Source organism: Papaver somniferum, chromosome 9, assembly GCF_003573695.1.
Source record: "Papaver somniferum cultivar HN1 chromosome 9, ASM357369v1, whole genome shotgun sequence".
Lineage (NCBI taxonomy): Eukaryota > Viridiplantae > Streptophyta > Magnoliopsida > Ranunculales > Papaveraceae > Papaver > Papaver somniferum.
The window spans coordinates 123,853,656-123,875,944 of NC_039366.1; the positions used below are offsets into that span (position 1 = coordinate 123,853,656).

Genomic DNA, 22,289 nt, shown 5'->3' on the forward strand with positions numbered 1-22,289 from the left:
AAATAAAATAAATAATTATTTAATTTTCGTTTGATTTTTTGGTTGAAATCACACACATATATATATAGGGCTGCACATGGGTGGGTATGGGCGGGTATAAGATCAAACCAATCTCGCACCCACAGATTGCGGATTTTTTTTTTCAAAACCAACCCCGCACCCACAAACAGCGGGCGGGTTTTGTTACCTGCCCGCTGCGGGTTGGGCGGGTATGGGTTTAAACCCGCTTAGACCCGCTTTATAATTCAATACTCATTCACACACACACATGTTTTACTTAAGTTCACAGATGAAGATTAAGTGTTGAATCTGTTGATTTTTCGATTGTTGTCAATTTCTGGTGAAGATTCGAAGTTGTTGTTGTTGATTTCTGGTGAAGATTTCTGGTAATTGTCGTTCGTAGGTGAAGAAGAAGAATTGAGGAGGAAGAAGAGGAGAGGCCGAACATAGACAAGAGTGTAGAAAGTGAATGAGGGTTATCACTTATCCTATCTACTAGTATTAGGGTTTCATAATGGACGGCTAGGATTAGTTTTATCTAATGGTATAAAATCTGCGGGTTTTGGGCGGGTATGGGCGGGTAGTAGCTTAAACCAACCTCGCACCCACAGACAGCGGTTTTTTTTTTCTTCATAACCAACCCCGCACCCATAACGGGCGAGTATGGACTAAAAAACCACGGGTTTAGCGGGTACGGGCGGGTTTGGGTTTGGTGGGCGGGTCTTGTGCAGCCCTATATATATATATATATTAAAATGTGGTTAAGTAAAATAAATTTTTTAACAATTATAATAATAGTAACAGTTAGTAAATTTAATATTTTATAAATTTATATCTAATAGTAAAAAGCTAATTATTTTTAAACACAATAAAATTGAATAAAACTATTTTTAAAGATATGTCTATTTTTGTCATTTGCCGCAACAATAATGGTTGAGTCTGATATTTTACCAAACACGTTTTGATTGTTGTTTTGATCGGCTTTAACTTTAATTAATATTTTACCAAACGTCTAACTGCTTTTTCTCATAGCACAACACAACAACGCACAACAGAAAAGTGATTTTATAAAAGCCGCAGCAATACCAAACTAAGCCTTAACGGGGCTTCCTAAAAGTATAAGTTGGGCCGTTTGGTGTTTCACGGATAGTACCGCCCCGTACTAAGTAGAGGTTTTTACCCGGTCCAAATTAGTGAAGCGAAACGAACCAAACGGATCTAACGCACACACAAAACCTAAATCCTTTAGCCCAAATCTCTCTCTTTGTTTTTTCTTCCATTAGAAAAACGGTACATCTCAAAGGAAACCCTAACTAAAACCAGGCCGTCGTCATTCTCATACTGTTTTCCTCATCTTCTTCGCTCAAATCTCCCATTAGATTTTGAGCGAACATGACAGGAGGCGAACAAACTGTGCTGCAGTTCCATCCTTCTTCAACAAGCCTATCAGCAAAAGTTCATCCAGTAGTTATTTTCAATATCTGTGATTGTTATGTTAGGCGTCCAGATCAAGCTGAGAGAGTAATTGGTACACTTCTTGGTTCGGTTTCTTCTGATGGTACTGTTGATATTCGCAACTCTTATGCTGTTCCTCATAATGAGTCCTCTGATCAGGTTTACTTCTTCTCTTTTCACTCAGCTGATTTCTTAGGGTTTTCTGTATTTATTTGTTAGTATTGTTGGGTATTTGATTTTGGTTGTGTTTTGAATTAGAGTTTGGATTGAGATTTTGAAAGATTCTTGAGATTTAGGGCATTGGAATTTGTAATTTTATCTTTTGAGAAACGTATGTTGAGAGAATTAAGTGGGTTTTATCTGACTTTTTATTGAATTTTGTGTATTTAGGTTGCTCTGGATATCGATTACCATCATAATATGCTGTTGTCTCACCAGAAGGTTAACCCTAAGGAAGTCATTGTTGGATGGTAAATTCTTTTTCTTCTTTGTTATTCTTTACTAATTACACTGTATAATTTGTTTGTCTAGTGTGTCCATTGGTATTCAGTTGGGTTCATCCTGATTTGGCACATTGATTGGCCTTTATCTAAGCTTATCTTATACATGTGACCTACATAGTACACTGTATTAATATGTGCTGATGTACCAAATATTTTTGAGAATCTCATACTATACTTTCGAACTAAACTTGAGAAGCTCATGGGTATGTTTTCTTCCGATAATCCTTCCTGTGACTTGCGGATCTAAGTTTATTTTAACATGTTACCTGTAGCCTTTACAGACGGTGATAAAAAGGTTCTACTGGTTATGATCCTTAGAGTTACAAACGACACGTTCCTAGAGTTTTTGTATGCTTTTTTCCCTAAAGTTGATGCTGTTTGCCAGTGTTTATAAAGGTTGTCTTCTAACCAATGTAACAGCAAGATATGTCTTGCTGAAGGTCTAATCGATCTGTAGAGAATGTTCTGTGATTATCTGATATGTGTTGGTATCTTCTTTTCTGCGGATTTGTGTTTTATTTGTTTTTGACATGTTTCATCATGTTCAGCCGTTGTGGAAGCACAATGGCTTTTGCTCGAGCTTATTGCATACATGTGACTGTACATTGTATAATTAGTGAGTAATGATATAACAAAATCTCTTTGCGAATCTCATGCTAAACTATGTAATTAACCCGAAGAAGCTTCTGGTAGTTAGCAAACCTTATGTTTCTTCCGTACGACCCTGCAACTTGATTATTTTAACTGGTTACCTGTAGCCTATTGTAGTACGGTGGTAAATTGGTTCTTGTAGGTTATGATACTTGGAGTTAGAAACGTCCCTAGAATTTTTGTATGATTCTTTTCTATATTTGATGCAAATTGCCTGTGGTTTATAAAAGCAAGAAATAACTTACTGAAGGTCTAATCAATCTGTATAGAGTGTTCCGCCAATCTTAAATGATGTCATAATATGATATGTGTCCATTTGATCTTTAATCTGTGAGCTATAGCTATTGCACACACAAGTCGAAAAACCATTATCAGTGATAATGTTTTGATCTTTCTTCTTTAACCAAGAAATTTCTGTTTAAGTGAAGTAGTTTATCATCTCGTAACCCAAACAAAGACCAACAGTTAGTGACCCAAACAAAGACCAGGTTACCAACAGATACCACATATTATTCCTGAAAACTGATGGTAGTTAGGGATGTAGTCATAAGTTCTGTTTGGGAGACCCTTAATGTATAAAAGTTGTAGAATCAATTGCTTATGATGATACTGCGCCCCTTCTAATTAATTTTCTTTTCTAACTAATGCCATCTTTCTGCGAGCACTAAACAGGTATTCTACCGGCTTTGGAGTGTCAGGTGGTAGCGCTTTGATCCATGAGTTTTACTCCAGAGAAGTACCAAATCCTGTTCATTTGACTGTTGATACGGGATTCACAAATGGTGAAGCTAGTATTAAAGCTTTTGTTTCAGTCAACTTGACTCTAGGAGATCGCCAGCTTGCAGCTCAGTTCCATGAAATTCCTTTGGACCTGCGCATGATCGAAGCAGAACGAGTTGGATGTACGTATTTTACTTCATGCTCTTAATTACCTGTTGTATCTGTTGGTGGCATCATTTCACACATCCTACAATATGTACACGTGCACAATTAGTTGGTTTTTTCTTTCAAGAATTTTGTTTGCTCTTACATAAAATTCTCAAACAAAAATGCTCAAGCAAGAACGTAAGTATGTTTTCTCACTCTTAAAGAAAACAATTCCTTTCCAGGGCACTTTTTCATTTGTAGTTGATCGACGATTGCGCTTTACTTATATGTAATATGTTTATCAACTCTATGTTTGTATGTTCTAGAACATTCTAGTATGCCTTAAGCTATGAGAAAGTGTCTGAATGTTGCTGTTCAATGATCCATTTGACTGTTTGGTGATGTATCATAGAGGAACCATTTGTAAGAATCTGTATACAGCGAATGCTGTTAACAGTAACACTTATTTGACGTTTCAGCTGAAAAAATAGATCCTGTTATTCTCTCAGCATGGATGTGAAAATAGTGAAAAGGACATGAAAGATTTTCTATGATATAATCCTATATGATGAAAACCATTAATGGCCATATCTTACTTTGTGGGAGTTTATTTATGAATTTGTTATATGTTATAAAAATAGATCCTGTTATTCTCTCAGCATGGATGCGAAAATAGTAAAAAATACATGAAAGGTTTTCTATGATATAATACTGTATGATGAAAACCATTAATGACCATATCTTACTTGGTGGAAGTATACTTATGAATTGGTTATATGTTATGACAGTCGATATTTTGAAGAGCACAATGGTGGACAAGCTTCCCAGTGATTTGGAAGGAATGGAAGCCTCGATGGAGAGACTTCTTTCCCTGATTGACGATGTGTACAAATATGTGGACGACGTAGTGGTAAGGAGACCCTTTTCTGCCACAATCACTTTTTTGCTGTCTATTATAGTTAAATTGAGCAAATCAGTGAAGTGTTATGTGTTTGTCTAGTCTTTAATTTTGCTAAACGTAAAACTTTCAGGAACAACGTGTTGCTCCTGATAATAAGATCGGGAGGTTCATAGCCGACACTGTTGCTTCCATTCCAAAAATATCTCCTGGAGCTTTTGATAAGCTGATCAATGACAATATTCAGGTAAAAAGAGTGAAAAGCTTATCTCAGTTGGACCTTCTTTGTTACTCTTTAGCGGTTTCCCATTTTCTGTACACTTCTCTTATTTTTTATCTGCTCTTTTCAGGATCATTTGCTACTACTGTATTTATCTAGTCTCACAAGGGCACAACTCGGTTTAGCTGAAAAATTGAACACAGCTGCTCAGATCCTGTAACTTCATCTAATACGTAACCCCTTTCTCCGTGGACACCAGTTAAGCTTTGAAATTGGTAGTTTTAAAGGCTGAGTATTTTGGTATTGTCAACGATCATTTGTGCCCTAGGTCTGTCTAGGGAGACATCATTTTAATTACGGCTAGACGTGTAAAATTTTGTCTGAATTTTTTGAAGAGATGGCGGGAGGACATATTATCCCGAAGGATGTTCTGTCATGTTACTGTAGTTACTATCGAAGATTTTCAAATTGTAGTGGATGGATATTAACTCTTAGTGATGTTGCGTTTTGTTTTTTTGGCCTTGTTGCAGGGAATTTATTTGAGGATGTTTCTGACATTAGAAACTGTATTTTAAAATTTGTAGCTGACCTGACAGGGCTTCACGGCAAAATTTGAACTTGCAAATTTGTCAGCTTGTTTGACCGTAGTTAAGACTAAATTTCTACGCCCACCTCCCGAGTTGGCAAATCTGAACAGCATGCCAAACCTATTTAGCCTTTTTGTTTGTTGTTTTTTTTTTTTTTTTGAATAATGAGGCGCTAGACTTATATTCTAGCAGTGTTTTCCTCCAAACAAATTTCCCTGAAAAATTCAAAACAATCGACCATCTTCTATTGAAAATCTTGGTACTCATCTTCAATACATGAGAACAAGCCAGAATCATACCAAAGTAAAGTGTAATTTGAGTGACTTGCTTGTGTGAGGATCGGATGATATTTAGAAAATAAAACAATTTACAAAGACATGATCAATTATATCTTAGATCTTCATTGTTTGTTTGTCTAATATAACGGCAAAATAACAGGTAGCTTGATATCGAAATTCATTTATGCTTCATCAAAGTATCACATAAGAATTATCCGTTATTTGGTTGTGTTGTAATTATCGTTTTAGGGAAAAAGAGAAGACAAACCAAAATTTTGGGGTAAGCTTCCGACGAAGCCTGACTCGAAGACAGACAGAAGAACAAGACAGAAATTCGGGCGGCCTAAAATTCACGCGTGCCCATCCTTTTTTATAATAATTATATACTTCATGTATTTACTTCAACCCAAACAAAACCAAAATTTTATTGAGCTCTTGAATCCTAAATTACTAGTACTATCTTAATTAACCTAGTAGAGTGAGTCATGTTTGCCGGTTCTCACTGAAAAACATTTCAAACTCTCTGTCTCTCTGTACGTACTAGAGAATAGCAGCAGTAATATGAATCTGAGTTGGGACTCCCGGCCATGTTTTTGGATCTCTCTCTGAAAACATGCATCAAAAACCTCGTACAACAGACAAATTAAGAGGACAAATATCCATTTGCCCCTTACCTATTACCAATTTCACTCTACTAATTCCCACTTGCACGAACCTATATGTTTGCACATCACCCGGATGAACGGGATCCTCTTTTTAGGGTCTCCATCATTCCCATTCCCATTGCTCTAGTGGGTTTTAGCCTTCATTTTTTGCTTACATCCAAAAAGACGCCTGATTTAGGGCAACATATTGGGCACCATTATAAGGCGATGCGAAAATTTAAAACAAGTGACGCAACAAACATTTAATTTGGATGCTCTAGCTCCATGCCATCATCATACTCAAACGAGAAAGTTGATACAAACATGCAACACGGCCAACAACTTGAAAGAGCTATTGTTATTATTCTTAAAGCGATTTCTCTCATGCAAAATCATCATCACCGAAATTAGTTTCGTGCAAAGCACCATCACTAAATTGATTCATGAGATTTTGTAAGGAGTGCTTAGTAAGCATCCCCATGCATGTATGAGCTTGCTGCTCTGAGTGGTTTCTGTGATCATCAATTAAGTAATAGATATAATCAAGTATTTGCACCACCATTAGCCTTAATCCAGGTTTACTGTCAACCTCATTCACGACATGCACACTAGTTAATAAAGAGATTGATAGTGGAGACAGGCAATCCATGCAAAGTGTAAGAGATCGATCGATCGAAGAGAATATACATATGCTTTGGGAATTGTAGAATTTAAGCACGATAAAACGGATTTTCCGTGTATATATTATAAACACCACTACGTTAGTATGGCTGAGATGATCACTAGCTGTGTATAGGCCTACTTTTGCATTTAAAAAAACCCTACAAAATGATACTTCAGGGAGTTTCTTTAATTATGCATATCTTCATGATCACTGTTTAAACTTTAATTGAGATCAGCATGTCTTTTTCTCCAACTATACTAGTAAGATATAGAGGACACTGAGTAGAAAGCAAAATCCCTATTTCCTTTTTTCAGTTGGCTGTATATATGTATGTTATCTTGATCATCAAATTGGTTTAACCTAGATATAGTTCACATCACCCTAGGACCTCAAAAGGTGTTTAATTTGTATGTTTTCACGAATGAGTGAATTTTTTGTGTTACTGACTGGTCAAAGTAGTCAACCAAATCGAGTATATATAACTAATATATCATGCATGCAGTCTCCTTTTTATGAAAATATTTGATTCATCCTTATATTATCGCCTCACACGGCCAGTTCAAAAACAAAAAAAAATCGCCTTACACAACAAGTTGATTAAGATTATAAAAAGCAGCTTTGATCACATAATGGTGTTGGTTCAGCTGGCTAGCTTGAAATCACACTGATACTGGTTCTCTGGGTCGATTATATATTTGCTTACAAATTAGAAAATCTACTCATCTATGATCCATGTACGGGTTTGGTAATTATTGCGAGTCTTTCAACCTAGGTCCTTCGTGCTCTTTTCAATTATAATTTGCCTTATTTAGAAATTGGCAAGGGGTTAGCAACACTAATGACTCCCTTGGAAATGGAAATGGATAGCATTGCTAAGTATTGGACGTGTACACATTGTGTGCCACGATAGTGGCATCACAACCACCAGAACAAGTCTTCAACTCACAGTCCGAGTCTTATGTTGTTGTTAAAATTTCCCTGTATTCCAGTCAGAGTTTGTTTAGATTAGGAAACATATTTTTTAGATATTCTGTATAGATAAATCTCTATATATATCACATGTAAAGAACATAAAAGATATCAATTCAGAATATATTCTTCACAGAGATTTTTGAAACTCTAAAATGGTATCTTTGTAGATCCTAGGAAACATATCTTCCCTTCCGCTTCATCTCTGCCTCCGTCTCCTTTTATCATTCATATTTTTCATCATGTCTGGCTCTAATCCATCTTCTCCCAACTCTCCAGTGCATGACAACATCCCTTCCCACAACAATGAAACTCTGATCAATTCTTCAGCTCATCCTAGAACTCTAGACCTTTATATCATTCATCCCAGTGATAACCCTGCAACTGTGCTATCCTCTCCTCTTTTACAAGGAGACAACTACGATTCCTGGGTTAGGGGAATCACCAAGTCTCTGAATGCCAAGGGCAAGCTTGGTTTCGTTGATGGCTCCCTTCCTCCTCCAACAGATCCGTTGCAGTTTCAATGCTGGAAGAGATGTGATGATCTCGTGGGAAGTTGGCTTCTAAACTCTTGTCAACCAGATATCAGGGCTAGCTGCCTGTATGCTGCCAACTCTCATGCTATCTGCCTGTATGCTGCCAACTCTCACAAAATAGATACAATATCAACTGGTAATTCAATTCCATTTCTTTCCATATTGCAAAGAGTACAATCTGATAATGGTTCTGAGTTTTTATCTCAAGACATGCAATCCTGGTTCAAAGCCCATGGCATCCATCACCAACGAAGTTGTGTTTCCACCCCTCAACAAAATGGTGTTGTGGAACGCAAACATCGTCATCTTCTCAGCGTAGCTCGTGCTCTTCGTTTTCAATCTCATTTACCACTCACTTATTGGGGCGAATGTTTACTCACGGCATGTTATCTTATTAATAAAATGCCAACTCCTATTTTGAAACATAAAACTCCACATGAAGTTCTTCTTGGTACTGTCCCTAATTATCGTCATCTACGTGTTTTAGGTTGTCTATGTTATGCTAGAAACACAAAGATTCATTCTAAATTTGACCTGCGGGCTAAGCCTGGTGTTTTTTTGGGATATCCTCATAACCACAAGGGTTACATTGTTTTGGATATTTCCACAAAAACAACTTTTGTATCTAGAGATGTTGTCTTTCATGAGCATTTGTTTCCCTTCAAAGATGCTAAATTCACTTCTGACACTGTGCTTCCACTCTCTACAGATACTGATTTTTTCTATGAAGACTCCATGTTTGTTTCTCCTTCAAATTCTGTCATTGATATTCAATCACCTAATTTATCTTCTTTGCCAGTTGCTGACTCGACTTCTCCCACGCACATTCTGGATGATCATACTTCTCATACAACTGACCCTACTCTTGAATCTACTTCTCCGGACATCTCTTCTACTGAAGTGACTTCTACCATCGATACTACTTTACGCAGGTCAACTAGAACACATACTCGTCCATCTCACCTGAAAGATTATGTTTGCTCTGTTTCTAAAGGTATGTCTAATTCTCTATATCCTCTAACAAATTACGTTTCTTTTGATAAATTTACTCCGCAACATCGTGCCTTTCTATCTTCGGTTATTTCTAATGATGAACCACGCTCTTTTACGGAATCCATTAAACATCCAGAATGGCGTGATGCCATCGTCCAAGAGCATACTGCTTTACTTAATAATGATACCTTTACTATGACCACTCTTCCACCTGGAAAATCTGCTATTGGCTGTAAATGGGTATTCAAGATTAAATATAAGCCGAATGGTGATATTGATCGTCGTAAGGCGCGTCTCGTTGCCAAAGGATACACACAGCAGGAAGGTATCGACTATCATGACACTTTTGCTCCTGTTGCTAAATTAGTTATTGTCCGTGTTTTATTATCTGTTGCTGCCATTTTCAATTGGCCTCTCCATCAACTCGATGTCAATAATGCCTTTTTACAAGGGGATCTTCATGAGGAAATATATATGAAACTTCCCCCTGGTTTTCAAACAAAGGGTGATACTCGTGTTTATAAACTAAATAAATCTCTATATGGTCTTAAGCAAGCGTCTCGTCAATGGTTTGCTAAATTTTCTAATGCTTTACTGGATGAAGGATTTATCCAGTCTCGTGCTGATTATTCACTTTTTCTTTTTCATTCCGACGCCATCTCTATTTATCTTTTGGTTTATGTCGACGATATCATTATTACAGGAAATAATCATTTGGCTATCCAGCAGCTCATACATAAACTAGCCAAATTTTCACTCAAAAATCTAGGGCGTTTGCAATATTTTCTGGGCATTGAAGTTTCTCGTTCTCCAAATGGCATTTTTCTTGGACAACATAAATATATTCTAGACATTATTCAGGATTCTGGTCTTTTAGGTGCTAAACCTGCGGCCTCTCCTATGGAGCAACACCTAAAATTATTACCAAACTCAGGTGATCTTCTCTCTGATCCAAGTATTTATCGTCGCTTAATTGGTCGTCTTCTATATCTTCAGGTAACTCGTCCTGATATTACTTATTCTGTGAATTATTTAAGTCAATTCTTGCAACATCCTTGTTATGGTCACCTAGATGCTGCTTACCGCGTTGTTCGTTACCTAAAGGGTACAGTTGCTCACGGCATTTTTCTTTCTGCCACTAGCTCACTTTCTCTTGCTGGTTACAGTGATTCGGATTGGGCAGGTTGTCCAATTACTCGTCGCTCTACGACAGGTTATTTCATCATGTTGGGTACTAGTCCTCTTTCTTGGAAATCCAAGAAACAACCCACTATTTCCCTTTCTTCTGCTGAGGCAGAATATAAAGATCTATCCAGGGTAACTTCTGAGTTACAATGGTTACATTATTTATTCACTGATCTTCGTGTCAATATTCCGAAGCCAATTCCAATCTATTGTGACAATGAGGCTGCTATTCACATCTCTGAAAATCCGGTATTTCATGAACGGACTAAACATATTGAAATCGATTGTTATTTTGTTCGCGAAAAAATCATCTCTGGACTTATCAAACCAACTCACATTCCTTCTGCAGCCCAATTAGCCGATCTCTTTACTAAACCGCTTGGTGTGGATCATTTTAGACATCTTGTCAGCAAGTTGGGCGTTCGGCCTCACGATCCTCCCGCTCTAACTTGAGGGGGGTATTGGACGTGTACACATTGTGTGCCACGGCAGTGGCATCACAACCACCAGAACAAGTCTTCAACTCACAGTCCGAGTCTTATGTTGTTGTTAAAACTTGTATTCCAGTCAGAGTTTGTTTAGATTAGGAAACATATCTTTTAGATAATCTGTATAGATAAATCTCTATATATATCACATGTAAAGAACATAAAAGATATCAATTCAGAATATATTCTTCACGGAGATTTTTGAAACTCTAAGACTAAGCTTTTCTGTCAAGAAAATATTCATGTATTAAAGAGAAAAATAACAGAAAAAATCAATGTCAAATCATTAAAAAAAAAGACACGTGAAACAGTGATGAGAGCTTCCTCTGATCCATTACACTTCTCTTCTTCTTTTACTGGCCGGGCCCGTTGGAAAGCTCTTAGGGTTGGACAACTTTGCTAACTGGCTATCCCTTCCATGCATAAAAGGCTCACAAATAGAGCTGTATATAGACAGAAACCTCGACAATTTTAATCGTTTCTTATTCACATAAAAGGCTCATGCTATATGCTTACGCCTCACCTACTACTGTTAGTAATACTGCGACATGATGCTTATCCTAACTAGATAGTTACAAATCTAGCTACATTTGGATTCTTTAGTTAAAATAATCGATCACATAAATAATGTACTTCATTGGCTTTAAGTGTGGACTATGGTCTTCATCAAAAGTACTCGTTCTTGGGAATTTATAATATATACTACGAAGTATAAAAGTATATATATGCAAATTTAAAGAAAACTAAAGTTCTTGAAACTCACGGTATTGTCTCCTCTCGGATCGAAACTTTGAACACTTGCAGCTTTTCTTTTTAGTGTACATTTCATGATCGGTACAAAATATTTTTACATACACAACTTTATCTCTATAACTACACAAAAAACTAGACAAAACATACACCTCCATAAAATCCTTTCATCAGTTCCCCATTTATCACATATATTATTAAGTTATTAGCTAGGTTTAGGTTATACGACTCATTATTATATATATATGTACACATACTGGTATCTTTTGAGTTCAGTATTCTCTGATCTTCTCAGTAACTGATCAGAGAAAAAAGAAGGAAAAGAAAGAAAGGAAGAAAGAAAGAAACAGATATGGATCAAGAAGGAATGATGTCAGGTTTTTGTATTAAAACAGGAGGAGGAGAAAGTAGAGGAGGAACAAAGTGCGGACGTTGGAATCCGACAGCAGAACAAGTTAAAGTTCTGACTGATTTATTTAGATCAGGTCTTAGAACACCAAGTACTGATCAGATTCAAAAGATATCCACTCAGTTAAGCTTTTATGGTAAGATTGAGAGCAAAAATGTTTTCTACTGGTTTCAAAATCATAAAGCTCGTGAGAGACAGAAACGTAGACGTGTCTCATCTGTCGCAGTTGATGTAGACCGAGTTCTAATGGAATGTCTTCCTGAAGATAGATTCTGTATCGAGCGTAAGGAAGACAGATCATACTTTCCATCTAAACGTAAGTAATCATTAAAATATCAATATTCTTTTTTCTTTTTTTTTTTTCAATTTTGATCGGCTAACTTAGAAACTATACTGAAGCCTTACCAGAAGTAAGCGAGAAAGAGCTTTACAAACCCAGCAGAATGCCCATAGGCATTACTGGATGGAATAACTACAGTGCATATAGTCTTATAATTCCGATGTTTGTTTTGCCAGATTTCGGAGATTTTATTGATATAACTCATCATCAATACCATCAGATATCAGAACCTGGAAGAGAAATCGAAACTTTGCAACTCTTTCCATTGAATTCTTATGAAGAAATATCTCATCATCATTATGAACCAGAGAACAAGCAGCTGAGGTTATTCGCGAATCATGAATACAATAAGGAAATGATGTTTTCGTATTCCATGGGGAAAGAAAATGATCATCCACCATTAGATTTGTGCTTAAGCTTTATGTAATAGAGGCCAATAGGCCTGTTAACCAGTAGAGATTTCAGGGAAAAAAATAAATCATCACTGTTAGGGATTTAGTTTGATTAGGGTTTGGGGGAGATCATATTAGTTAGAAATCTATATATAAAAGAAGTACTATTTCATCATTCTGAGTTTTAGTCTTTCCACTCTTGTTTCAATACTTTGTAGTTAGGGTTTTAAGTTTCAAGTTTCAAAATAGTTCAACAATCAACATTCTGATCTTCTCCTGTGAAACATGTATTGATTTTCTTTCTTCTTTGTTTTTATCTATCTGTGTTTACTCTGTTGGACTGTTAGAAACTCTGAACACTTTTTCTGATCAAGAGATAGATTAAAATGAATTACTATTTCAGTACTATAAATATTATATATTATGCATGGTTTGAATTGGAATATTAATGGTGTTTTATGAACACTGATTCCAAAGATTTTACTTTCATTGATCCTAAATCAGATCGGAACAGAGAGTACTACTACTAAGATTTGAGTGACTGAGTGATGTGGTATGCATGCAAAGATTTAGTGATCGTAATAATGAATCCAACGTACGTAAAACCGACATGATATGGGCAAGTTATCAATATGTTGCTGTTTTGTTCACGTACACAACATGGACATGTACAGAAACGAAATTGATTGATCTCAATCAGTGATGATTCAGTTCAGTTAGGTCCATTTGGATGTCATTGAAAACTGCACACTACATGCTACGTACTACGTGGGAAAATTATTAAGAACTAGTAACTCAACTCATGTACCCGTTTGTTGTTCATTATTGGGGTTTGGTTGTCTCAGAACATTCTTGAAAGATGAGAAAACAAACATGCTTTTAACATCGAACTCTGAAAGTTTGAAGTTCAGTCAACTAAGTGGACGAGTTTTGAAATCATCGCCTGATTTCATGTAGTATTGTAGTAGTAGCAGCTAGTAAAATAAGGTAATGCTAATGTGACCCGATTTGGATACGTTTTGGAACTAGGAAAACCAAATGTGTGTATTTGGTTCTATGTTTCTGTATTTATAGAAGGGTCCAAGCGCTAAACTCCGATAAGATCTGAGCAGCGCTAGCAGGATGTGTTTCAACGAGATTAGCGGATACCTGTGGCCGAAAATTGTCGTCTTGGGCAATAATATTATGGTGCTAAAAGAATTTTACAACCAAAATCGGACTTGTAATATATTTACAAAATTGTTTCACAACCTATCATAATCCAAGATTGTTATGTTATTAGAGAAATTGGGCTATTTGCCCAGAAACATTCAAAACCTGATTAATATGTACGAGTAAGATTTTTGGTCTGGGTCAAATGGACGAGAACATTTGAATATGAAAACTGTCTAATTTATCCCTTCAACTGTCATAACCTTTCAGTAACCCGTGATATCCTCGCCTTTAGCACCAGTATTCTAACCCTACCACTAGAAACATTAACTCGATCGTTGTCACCACAACATTAACTCAATCACTGCCACCACTAAAATTCCAAACAAGTATGCTCTAAAAAATTGTTTCCCCAAACTTGAATGAGTATAACCTGTGATATCCTTCACAGAAAACACTACAAACACTAGTAACACCATCTCTTGTGGTTAATACACCACCATCACCGCCAAAAACCTCCACTAAGTGAAAAAAATAGCCAGTTTCATGTAAGTTTAAACTGGATGCACCTGGTTGTATCTTGTGCTATTCTTGGATGCAGCCAAGCTTAATCTGAACGAACTGGTTGCATCTTGTGTTATACTTGGATGAATTTGAATTTATTGAAGATTAAACTGAATGAAACTGGTTGCATCTTGTGTTACTCTTGGGTGAATCCAAATGTATCCAACTTCAAACTGAATGAAACTAGTTGCATCGTGTGTTACTCTTGGGTGAATCCATATTTATGCAACTTAAAAACTGAACAAAACTAGGTTGCATCGTGTGTTACTCTTGGGTGAATCCAGATTTATCCAACTTCAAACTGGATGAAACTGGGTTGGATCGTGTGTTACTCTTGGGTGAATCCAGATTTATCTAACTTCAAACTAAATGAAACTGAGTTGCATCGTTTTTCAAACTGAATGAACACCATTTAATCTCCTTCTCCATCTTTGCATCACTGCCAACATCAAAACCCCAGTTGAAACTTCGGACATCACCAAACCCGTCTTTTCTACTCATTTAAGAACTTGAATCTCTTCTTTCCTGTTCGTCAACAACTTCAAACTCAGTTCCAGAAACCTAAAACACATCATAAATAGTTAAGAAAACTTCAAATTATATTGAATTGATGATTAGATCACGTTACACTTTTTATCAAACAAAAACAAAATCGAATTGGATTGGATTGGATTGGATTAGATATGATTTTTGATTCAAAATCAACTCAAAACCCTAGAAATTAAGCTTACAGGATTGAACAAAAGATTAGAAAAGAATATGATGATAGATAAGAACATGGATTCTGATAACAAAAGCCGCAGTAAACTTAAGATCGGATAATAAATCTCATTTTTTTTCTCTGTTGATGATGGAGAAGAACAATGATTTCGGTTTTTGATGATTTTTGGGTTTTAACTATTAACTATTAAGTTCAGGGACATATAGGTAAACTTATTTAAATTATGTTGGGCAGAATACCCAAAACAGTTAATAGAAAAGTATCGTTTTGATTGTCGTCCATTTAAGTAGTATAAAATTTTACAAATCTTTTTCACCCATGAATTGTTGTTTTAGGGTTAACTGACCAATTTTGTCTATGTTATTATTGTGACTTTAAAATTTCTTAGCTAATTTGAGGCTTACCATAATAAGGAAAAACATGATCATTTTGAAGTAAATAACAAACCTTTACTAACTATTTTTGTTACTTGCACCTTGTTTCAGATTAATTAGTGTTAGTAAGTTGTCAAATTAGTTTTGTTAGATTAAATTCGACTATACATTATAGTTCCTATAGTTGATTAATTAAAAAAAATCAAACTAAGATTCTAAATGAGAATTTTGATAAAGTACCCCTCTCTCAGGAACCCAAAAAAATGCCCCCGTTATTTTGAAATTTGTTAAAGTACCCTCACGTTAGTTTTTCCATCTAGTGTTAGTTAAGACTAATTTACTTTGCATATTTTCCCTTTATTTATTGCCACATTGATTTTCTACATCATTTTTTAGGTTCGTCGACCGGTTCAGGATCGTTACACTGCTTTCAGGTTTGTTACATCATTTCCCAAAAAGGCTTCACCATTTCAAGTGGTTTTGGGGTTTTTGGTTGGAGAAAAATCGACCTTCTACAACATTTTTTAGGTTCGTCGAGCCCGGTTCAGGATCGTGACAACACTTTCAGTTTCTTCGAGCCCGGTTCAGGATCATTACACCGTTTTCAGGATCGTCGGATCATTTACCCTCCCCACCAAGGAGATATAGTTCATGGGTAAATAAGACTTTTAATTGGAAAGATAACTGCCACCTAGCACTTAACTGGATGGAATTTTCCTTTTGAATAAAACGGGGTACTTTAGCAAATTTGTAAAAAACGGAGGCACTTTTTTAGTGTAACGTGAAAAGTAAAGGTACTTTATAAAAAAGCCCGTTCTAAATTTTGATGGTTTCAAGAACAGTAGGCTGATATGGCGTATATACGACAACTGATTGCTCTTGATGTTCTTTCATGATTAAGAACATCAACCCTAAATTGGCCGATGTGATAACTTGTATCAGGTGATTGTTCCTTATCTCCGTTGATTGCTGGGTTCCCTTACTTGTTCTTGATGTTTTTCATGGACGAAGAACATCACCCCCAAATCGGTCGACGATCAGTCGATTGTAGAGTGTCCTTAAGATTATCAAGTGAATGTGGATCATACTAAATTTAATGAGTATGATTCATACCGTATAAATCGACATTAAAGAGGAGTATATTTTCCGGTTCGGAATCAAGGTTCTTTATTTTTGAAAACAAAACATGTAGGAGTTTATATTGGCCGATTATAGCCTAAAAAATCTATAAAAAAGTTGAACATTTTTTTAATCTAGAATCAACCAATATGAATGCCAATATTAACCGGTTTTGGTTTGATGTTCTTCAACCAATAACAATTAGTCGATGTGGTCATGATGAACATCGACAAAATAACGATCGATTTTGGTTAAATACAGAAAACCAAGATTTCTCGTAATTTTCAATTTTGAACGATCAAACCAAATACAAGCAGAATTAAGAGTAATTTGTTGCAATGAACGATGTTTTCTTTTAAATTATAGATATAGTTAGACCCTAGTTTTAGTTTTAGTTTATGAGACAAATGATTTGAATATAAGTCTCCAACTCAGAAGAAAAAGACTTAAGATATTATTTTAATGGTGAGGTTAACTTATTATAGTTTCCTAATTTAAACAACCTCTATCCTCTTATTCGAGGTGGGATTCAAAATCCATATGCTTTAAATAATTTGAGTAATCCCCAAAGTAACCATGTGTATTTGTTGTGGGGCTCAAATTAATATTATTTGAACAGTGACTTAAAATGTACCTTATAAACCAAAATATACTTGTGACATAGAATGTGTTAAAATACAAATGAGCATGTAGGAAATAAATTTATCTGCAGGCCTAAAATTTGCTTCGTAGCCCTAAAAACATATGACTCACTATTGAGTTATTGATTCAAAATTGTCGTGCAATTCAGACTTTGCCCCCTAAGTGTGACTCATAATCTGCATTGTAACCTAACTCATGTCTCATGGTCCCTAATTAGGCACGTGATCATGAATATATATAGCAACACAAAATCTACCTCATAATCCAAAAATTGGACAACAAACTTAAACTTGTCTCCTGATCAAATATTTACATTACGACGTAGGATTAATGTTTTACCTATATAAAACTCAATGCAGTGACGACTATCTATTAGTCGTCAAGTTATATTTTCAAAACCATGACAACTAATAATAAATTGGACACCGGAATAACTTGTTTATATAAATGTCAAAGTTTAGCTTTTCCAACAACGGCGATATATCATACAACATCACTAGTATTTATAGTGTAGGGATGAAGACCATGACGACTCTGTCAATTTTTCTTTTAAAAATGAAAAAGTTTTAAGAAGTCGTCAAGATACTCATCCTACGACCATGACAACCAAAGATAAACATGAAAAGTCATCATGGTAGTTGAAGATAAACCATGACAACCACAAAACTGCATGTAATTCAAAATTTTCAATTTTTCAGACCTAATATGCCATTCAAACAATAAAGCAACGTATTATATTGAGTTTATGTCATCACTTACTTTCTCATTCTTGTCACTTCCTTGGTTTTTTCACTTTTAAATTCTTCCTCTTCACCAACGTACTGTTGCATTGCCGTTCCAATTTGAAGGTCATCACCAATAGGTTTCTCAAAAAGTTTGTTTAAAATGATTCATGTTTGAAAGAATTAATCGACGATGAAATTTATGTATCGACAATTACAAATGAATTAATCGACGAGTTTTTTCTCTCCGTTTGAAAAATGATGGAGAGGGAGAGAGGAGCAGTTTTTTGAGTGGAAGAAGAAGAATGAATGAAATGAAATTGATAAAAACCAGGGGACTACTTTGAATTAGAATTTGGTAAAGATAATAAGATAAATTTACACAATCTAGATACCCCTCAGCATACCTTCTAAATCTACTTAAATTTATGTAGTCCCTGACGTTTTGGTAAACCTCAATCAGGCCGATGAATATGCTTTTCATATTAAGAACCATGCATTTTCTTTTACAATCCAAATACAGTAAGTCATTTAATTGAAAGGTAAGTAAGAACATGATTTATTACACTTCCTAATTGCTATTTGGATAGCACATCAGAAGTAGCTTTTTGATTTCTAGAAGTTGAAAAGTCAGAAGTCAGTTTACCTGTCAAATTTCAAAACGACTTCTAGAAGTCGAAAAAATTAAAATTTTGTAAAGCAAAGTAGTCTTTCTTTGACTTCGATTTCAAGAGATACATAAGTCAGAAACAGATTTGTATCCAAACGCGCTATTAGGGATTGAGTCAATGGAATTGAGCATGTCTCTAAATGCGCTCCTAAGCCACCCGTGTGGTGTGTATATAAGAATTTTGTTTCCATTTGATGACCTCTATGCCGGAAGCTAGTAAATATCAGCTTTACTTGCAGACACAACAGACCGGTTACTGATATACTTTTTCTCAGGCTAGTCTAGAAAAATGCAAAATGATAGGCCATCTGACCAGGCTAATTTTATCTGGCTCAACGTTATCAAATGAGTGCTACACAAAACAACTTGTCGTATGATTAATTGGTATTAAAATCAGTGAATGGGTCATTTGACCAAGAAAGTGTTATTTATGGTTCAACTAGACGTGTAAAAATAAGGTCAGGGTGAGATGGAAAGTTAAGAATAAAAATTCATACAGACCATTATACCCCCTCTTCTTCATTATCTTTTCCCATTTCCCATCACAAACCCATTTTTCTTCGTCACCTTCTTCCTCTTCCCCATCAAAACCAGATCCAAACTTCCTCTGAGTTCTCCACCATCGCCATCGACAAACAAGACCATCATCATCACCACCACAAACACTAACACCTCCAAGCTCTCTCGGATTCACCAGTGACGCCGTCACCATTACAGATATCAACTGGATTAAAAATCGCCACCATCATTACGGAATGAACTCCATCATCGCCACAACCACCACCATTACCAATTGTGATTTTATGTTCTTCTAATTCGCTAATTTGTTGAAACGAATAGTATTATGTTGTCATCATCCATCCATTCAAGACGAACACACGTAAGTTTCTTAACCCTAATTCAAGTCTTTGATTGTAATTTTAGGAAAAACATGTTTTTTGATTATGAGATTTAGTTTAACTAGCTTTACAATGAATTGATATTTTTTTGTTGTGCGTTAATTTCATGAAAGATATATGTAAATTGATTTCATCAATGTTTGATAGTAAGATGAAATTGGTTTCATGTGTTCTGGATTGACCTGAAATTGTTTTTATCCATGTAATACTAGGATGAAACCAATATCTTCCTGTTTTGGGTTGACCTGAAATTATTTTCATCCATGTTATACTAGGATAAAACTGGTTTCATCTAGTTATAGACTGTGATATAATTGTATTTTCATCAAAATACTCAGGATGAGACCAGTTTCATATAGTTTACTCATTGAGATAACTTAATTTTGTCAAAATACTCAGGATGAAACCAATTTCATCTAGTTGTAGAATGTAATATAACTTTATTTTCGTTAAAATATGCAGGAGGAAACCAATTTTATTTAGTCATAGACTATGATATAACTGTATTTTTATCGGAATATGCATGATGAAAATCAGTTTTAAACTGTGAAAGACGTTTAGAATTTGTTATTCCATTGCTCCCTGAAGTTCTCTTGTTTAATTCTTTGTTTCAAGTAGTGGTCTTGTAACAATGTAATGATGACATTTGCAGATATGTGGTTTCGATAACCATAACGATTGTGCTTGGTTTTGTGCTTCTTACATTGATCTGGAAATATAATTTCCCATCTTTCATCTGGTAATAGCTATATTGAACGATGGTAAAGATTCATCCCTGTAGTTCCTGTATACAAAAGAAATTATCTAGCCTTCCCTTGACGTTTGAGTGGATCTGGTTCCTGCTTCAAGGTACCATTATGACGATATCCAAAGACGGGGCATCATAGGGTTTGAAGAGAAATCAGTTGATTCTGGTGTTGTTTGCTCATAGGGTGTAGTCTGAGTTGCATGTGGACATGATATAAAGGGTGTTGATGTTTGTTTGATGCTGCAGTTGAAGAATTATTGTCTTGCTGTTGTGTGGGGCTTAAATAGAAGATTGACTTGAGGTTGTTTCAGGCGGATAATTGAAGTTGCAGGTCATAGTGATATTTCTGAAGTTTCAGTCAATGGTAAAAAACAGAGTTCGGTGGTTCAAAATCTATATCCTTTGTTTAAGGGATATTTTAGGTAAACAATATTTGTTTTTGTTTTTTTTTTTCTGGGCAGATTGCCCAAATTTGTTAATAGAACAATTTTTTTTTATTCGTGTCCATATAAACAATATCTATTTTTACAAGTCCGTTTCACCTAGGAATTGTTGATTTTGGTTTTTTTAACCAATTTTGTGTATTAAAATATGTAACAGTGTTGTTGGCAGCTCTACCTACGGACGTCACATAAGGGACCGATATGTTTTTTGTTAGGCTAGTCAAGAAAACCGCGAACAGTAGGCTCATTGACATTGTATCTGGCTCTTGACGACTCGAACTAACGCTTAGATAGAAGACCTAAAGAAATCCCTACTCTTTTTCATTTCTAATCTGAGCTCTTAAATCATGAAGCAGAGGACATTATGCTGCCACGTGTCAATTCAGTCCCCATAATTTATTTATTCTTAAAAATGAGAAAAAAATGAGGAATAGCAACTAGATGAACGGGGGGATATAGAGAGGATAAGACACTTGTGGAGACCTTGTGTCCAAAACGATCCTCCTTATGTACTAAATTGGTGTTCTTTCATTCCTCTCCACTTAAGCTACACAACCAAATTCAGTCGATCCAATCAGATAGAGAAAAGAGTAAGTAAGAGTCTTACAGAGATACAAAGATGGTCTCAATGACGATGATGGCACTTGCTCCACCAGTAGCCGGCGCAATAACATCAAGAAACAGATCAGCATTTCTACCAACAACCACAAAAACAACTAGCACTACTACTTGTGCAACAAAGGGTACATCTTCAGCTAAACCTGCTCCAGAAAAAGGATTTTGGGAGACTTTCTTTACAGGAATAACAAAGGAAGAACAGTTATATGAAACAAGCCCTATTCTCAAAAAATTTGACGACTCCAATGGCTCTGCTGTGAGTAGCAAGACTACTAAGGGTACTGTTGCTACCAAGGGTACTGTTGCTCCTCCTCCACCTAAAAAGTCTGGTGGTTTCGGTGGCTTTGGTGATCTTTTCGCCAAGAAATGATGGGTCGGTCGATTTTCTTATGAAGCTATCTCCCTCCGATTATACATATTTCTTTTCCATCTAGATTTCTAATCTTTAGTTGAGAAAAAGAAAGAAAAGAGAAAAAAATAATAATCTCAAAATCAATTTGAACATTTATTTTGTTTTTATTTATCATTAATCTTTTTATTGTGTTCTTGTTGGATATGTACTTATGAACTGCTCCAGTGCTCCTATATGAAAATATGTTATCTGCATTTTCAGTCGTTGATGCTTTAAAAGTTATACAATATTCAGGCCGGCCGGGCTACTGATAAAAACCAAACTTATCATTTGATTGAAAAATAGCGAGCAACTCCAATCAAAGGAGATATCAACCGTTTCTATTGTCACTCTACACTATATATGAAGTAAAAGAAATCACTTCATTTGTGACAAA

At 35.6% G+C, this 22,289-nt stretch overlaps 3 protein-coding genes across 3 annotated transcripts; all 3 read left to right on the forward strand.

Annotated features, from left to right (window-relative positions):
• The first annotated feature begins 1,234 nt into the window (after nucleotides 1–1,234).
• On the forward strand, nucleotides 1,235–5,151 carry LOC113313217 (eukaryotic translation initiation factor 3 subunit F-like). The gene is made up of 6 exons (XM_026561958.1): nucleotides 1,235–1,614; nucleotides 1,846–1,925; nucleotides 3,282–3,511; nucleotides 4,265–4,386; nucleotides 4,508–4,621; nucleotides 4,725–5,151. Exons 1-6 carry the CDS (start codon nucleotides 1,393–1,395, stop codon nucleotides 4,812–4,814), a joined length of 858 nt encoding a protein of 285 aa, XP_026417743.1. The 5' UTR covers nucleotides 1,235–1,392; the 3' UTR covers nucleotides 4,815–5,151.
• A 6,884-nt stretch (nucleotides 5,152–12,035) lies between these two features.
• On the forward strand, nucleotides 12,036–13,013 carry LOC113308790 (WUSCHEL-related homeobox 5-like). Its single transcript, XM_026557244.1, has 2 exons — nucleotides 12,036–12,413; nucleotides 12,614–13,013. The coding sequence occupies exons 1-2, from the start codon at nucleotides 12,041–12,043 to the stop codon at nucleotides 12,862–12,864; spliced, it is 624 nt and encodes a 207-aa protein (XP_026413029.1). The 5' UTR covers nucleotides 12,036–12,040; the 3' UTR covers nucleotides 12,865–13,013.
• An 8,316-nt stretch (nucleotides 13,014–21,329) lies between these two features.
• Nucleotides 21,330–22,107, forward strand: LOC113313940. The gene has a single exon (XM_026562715.1). The coding sequence runs from the start codon at nucleotides 21,503–21,505 to the stop codon at nucleotides 21,869–21,871; it is 369 nt and encodes a 122-aa protein (XP_026418500.1). The 5' UTR covers nucleotides 21,330–21,502; the 3' UTR covers nucleotides 21,872–22,107.
• Nucleotides 22,108–22,289: the final 182 nt, after the last annotated feature.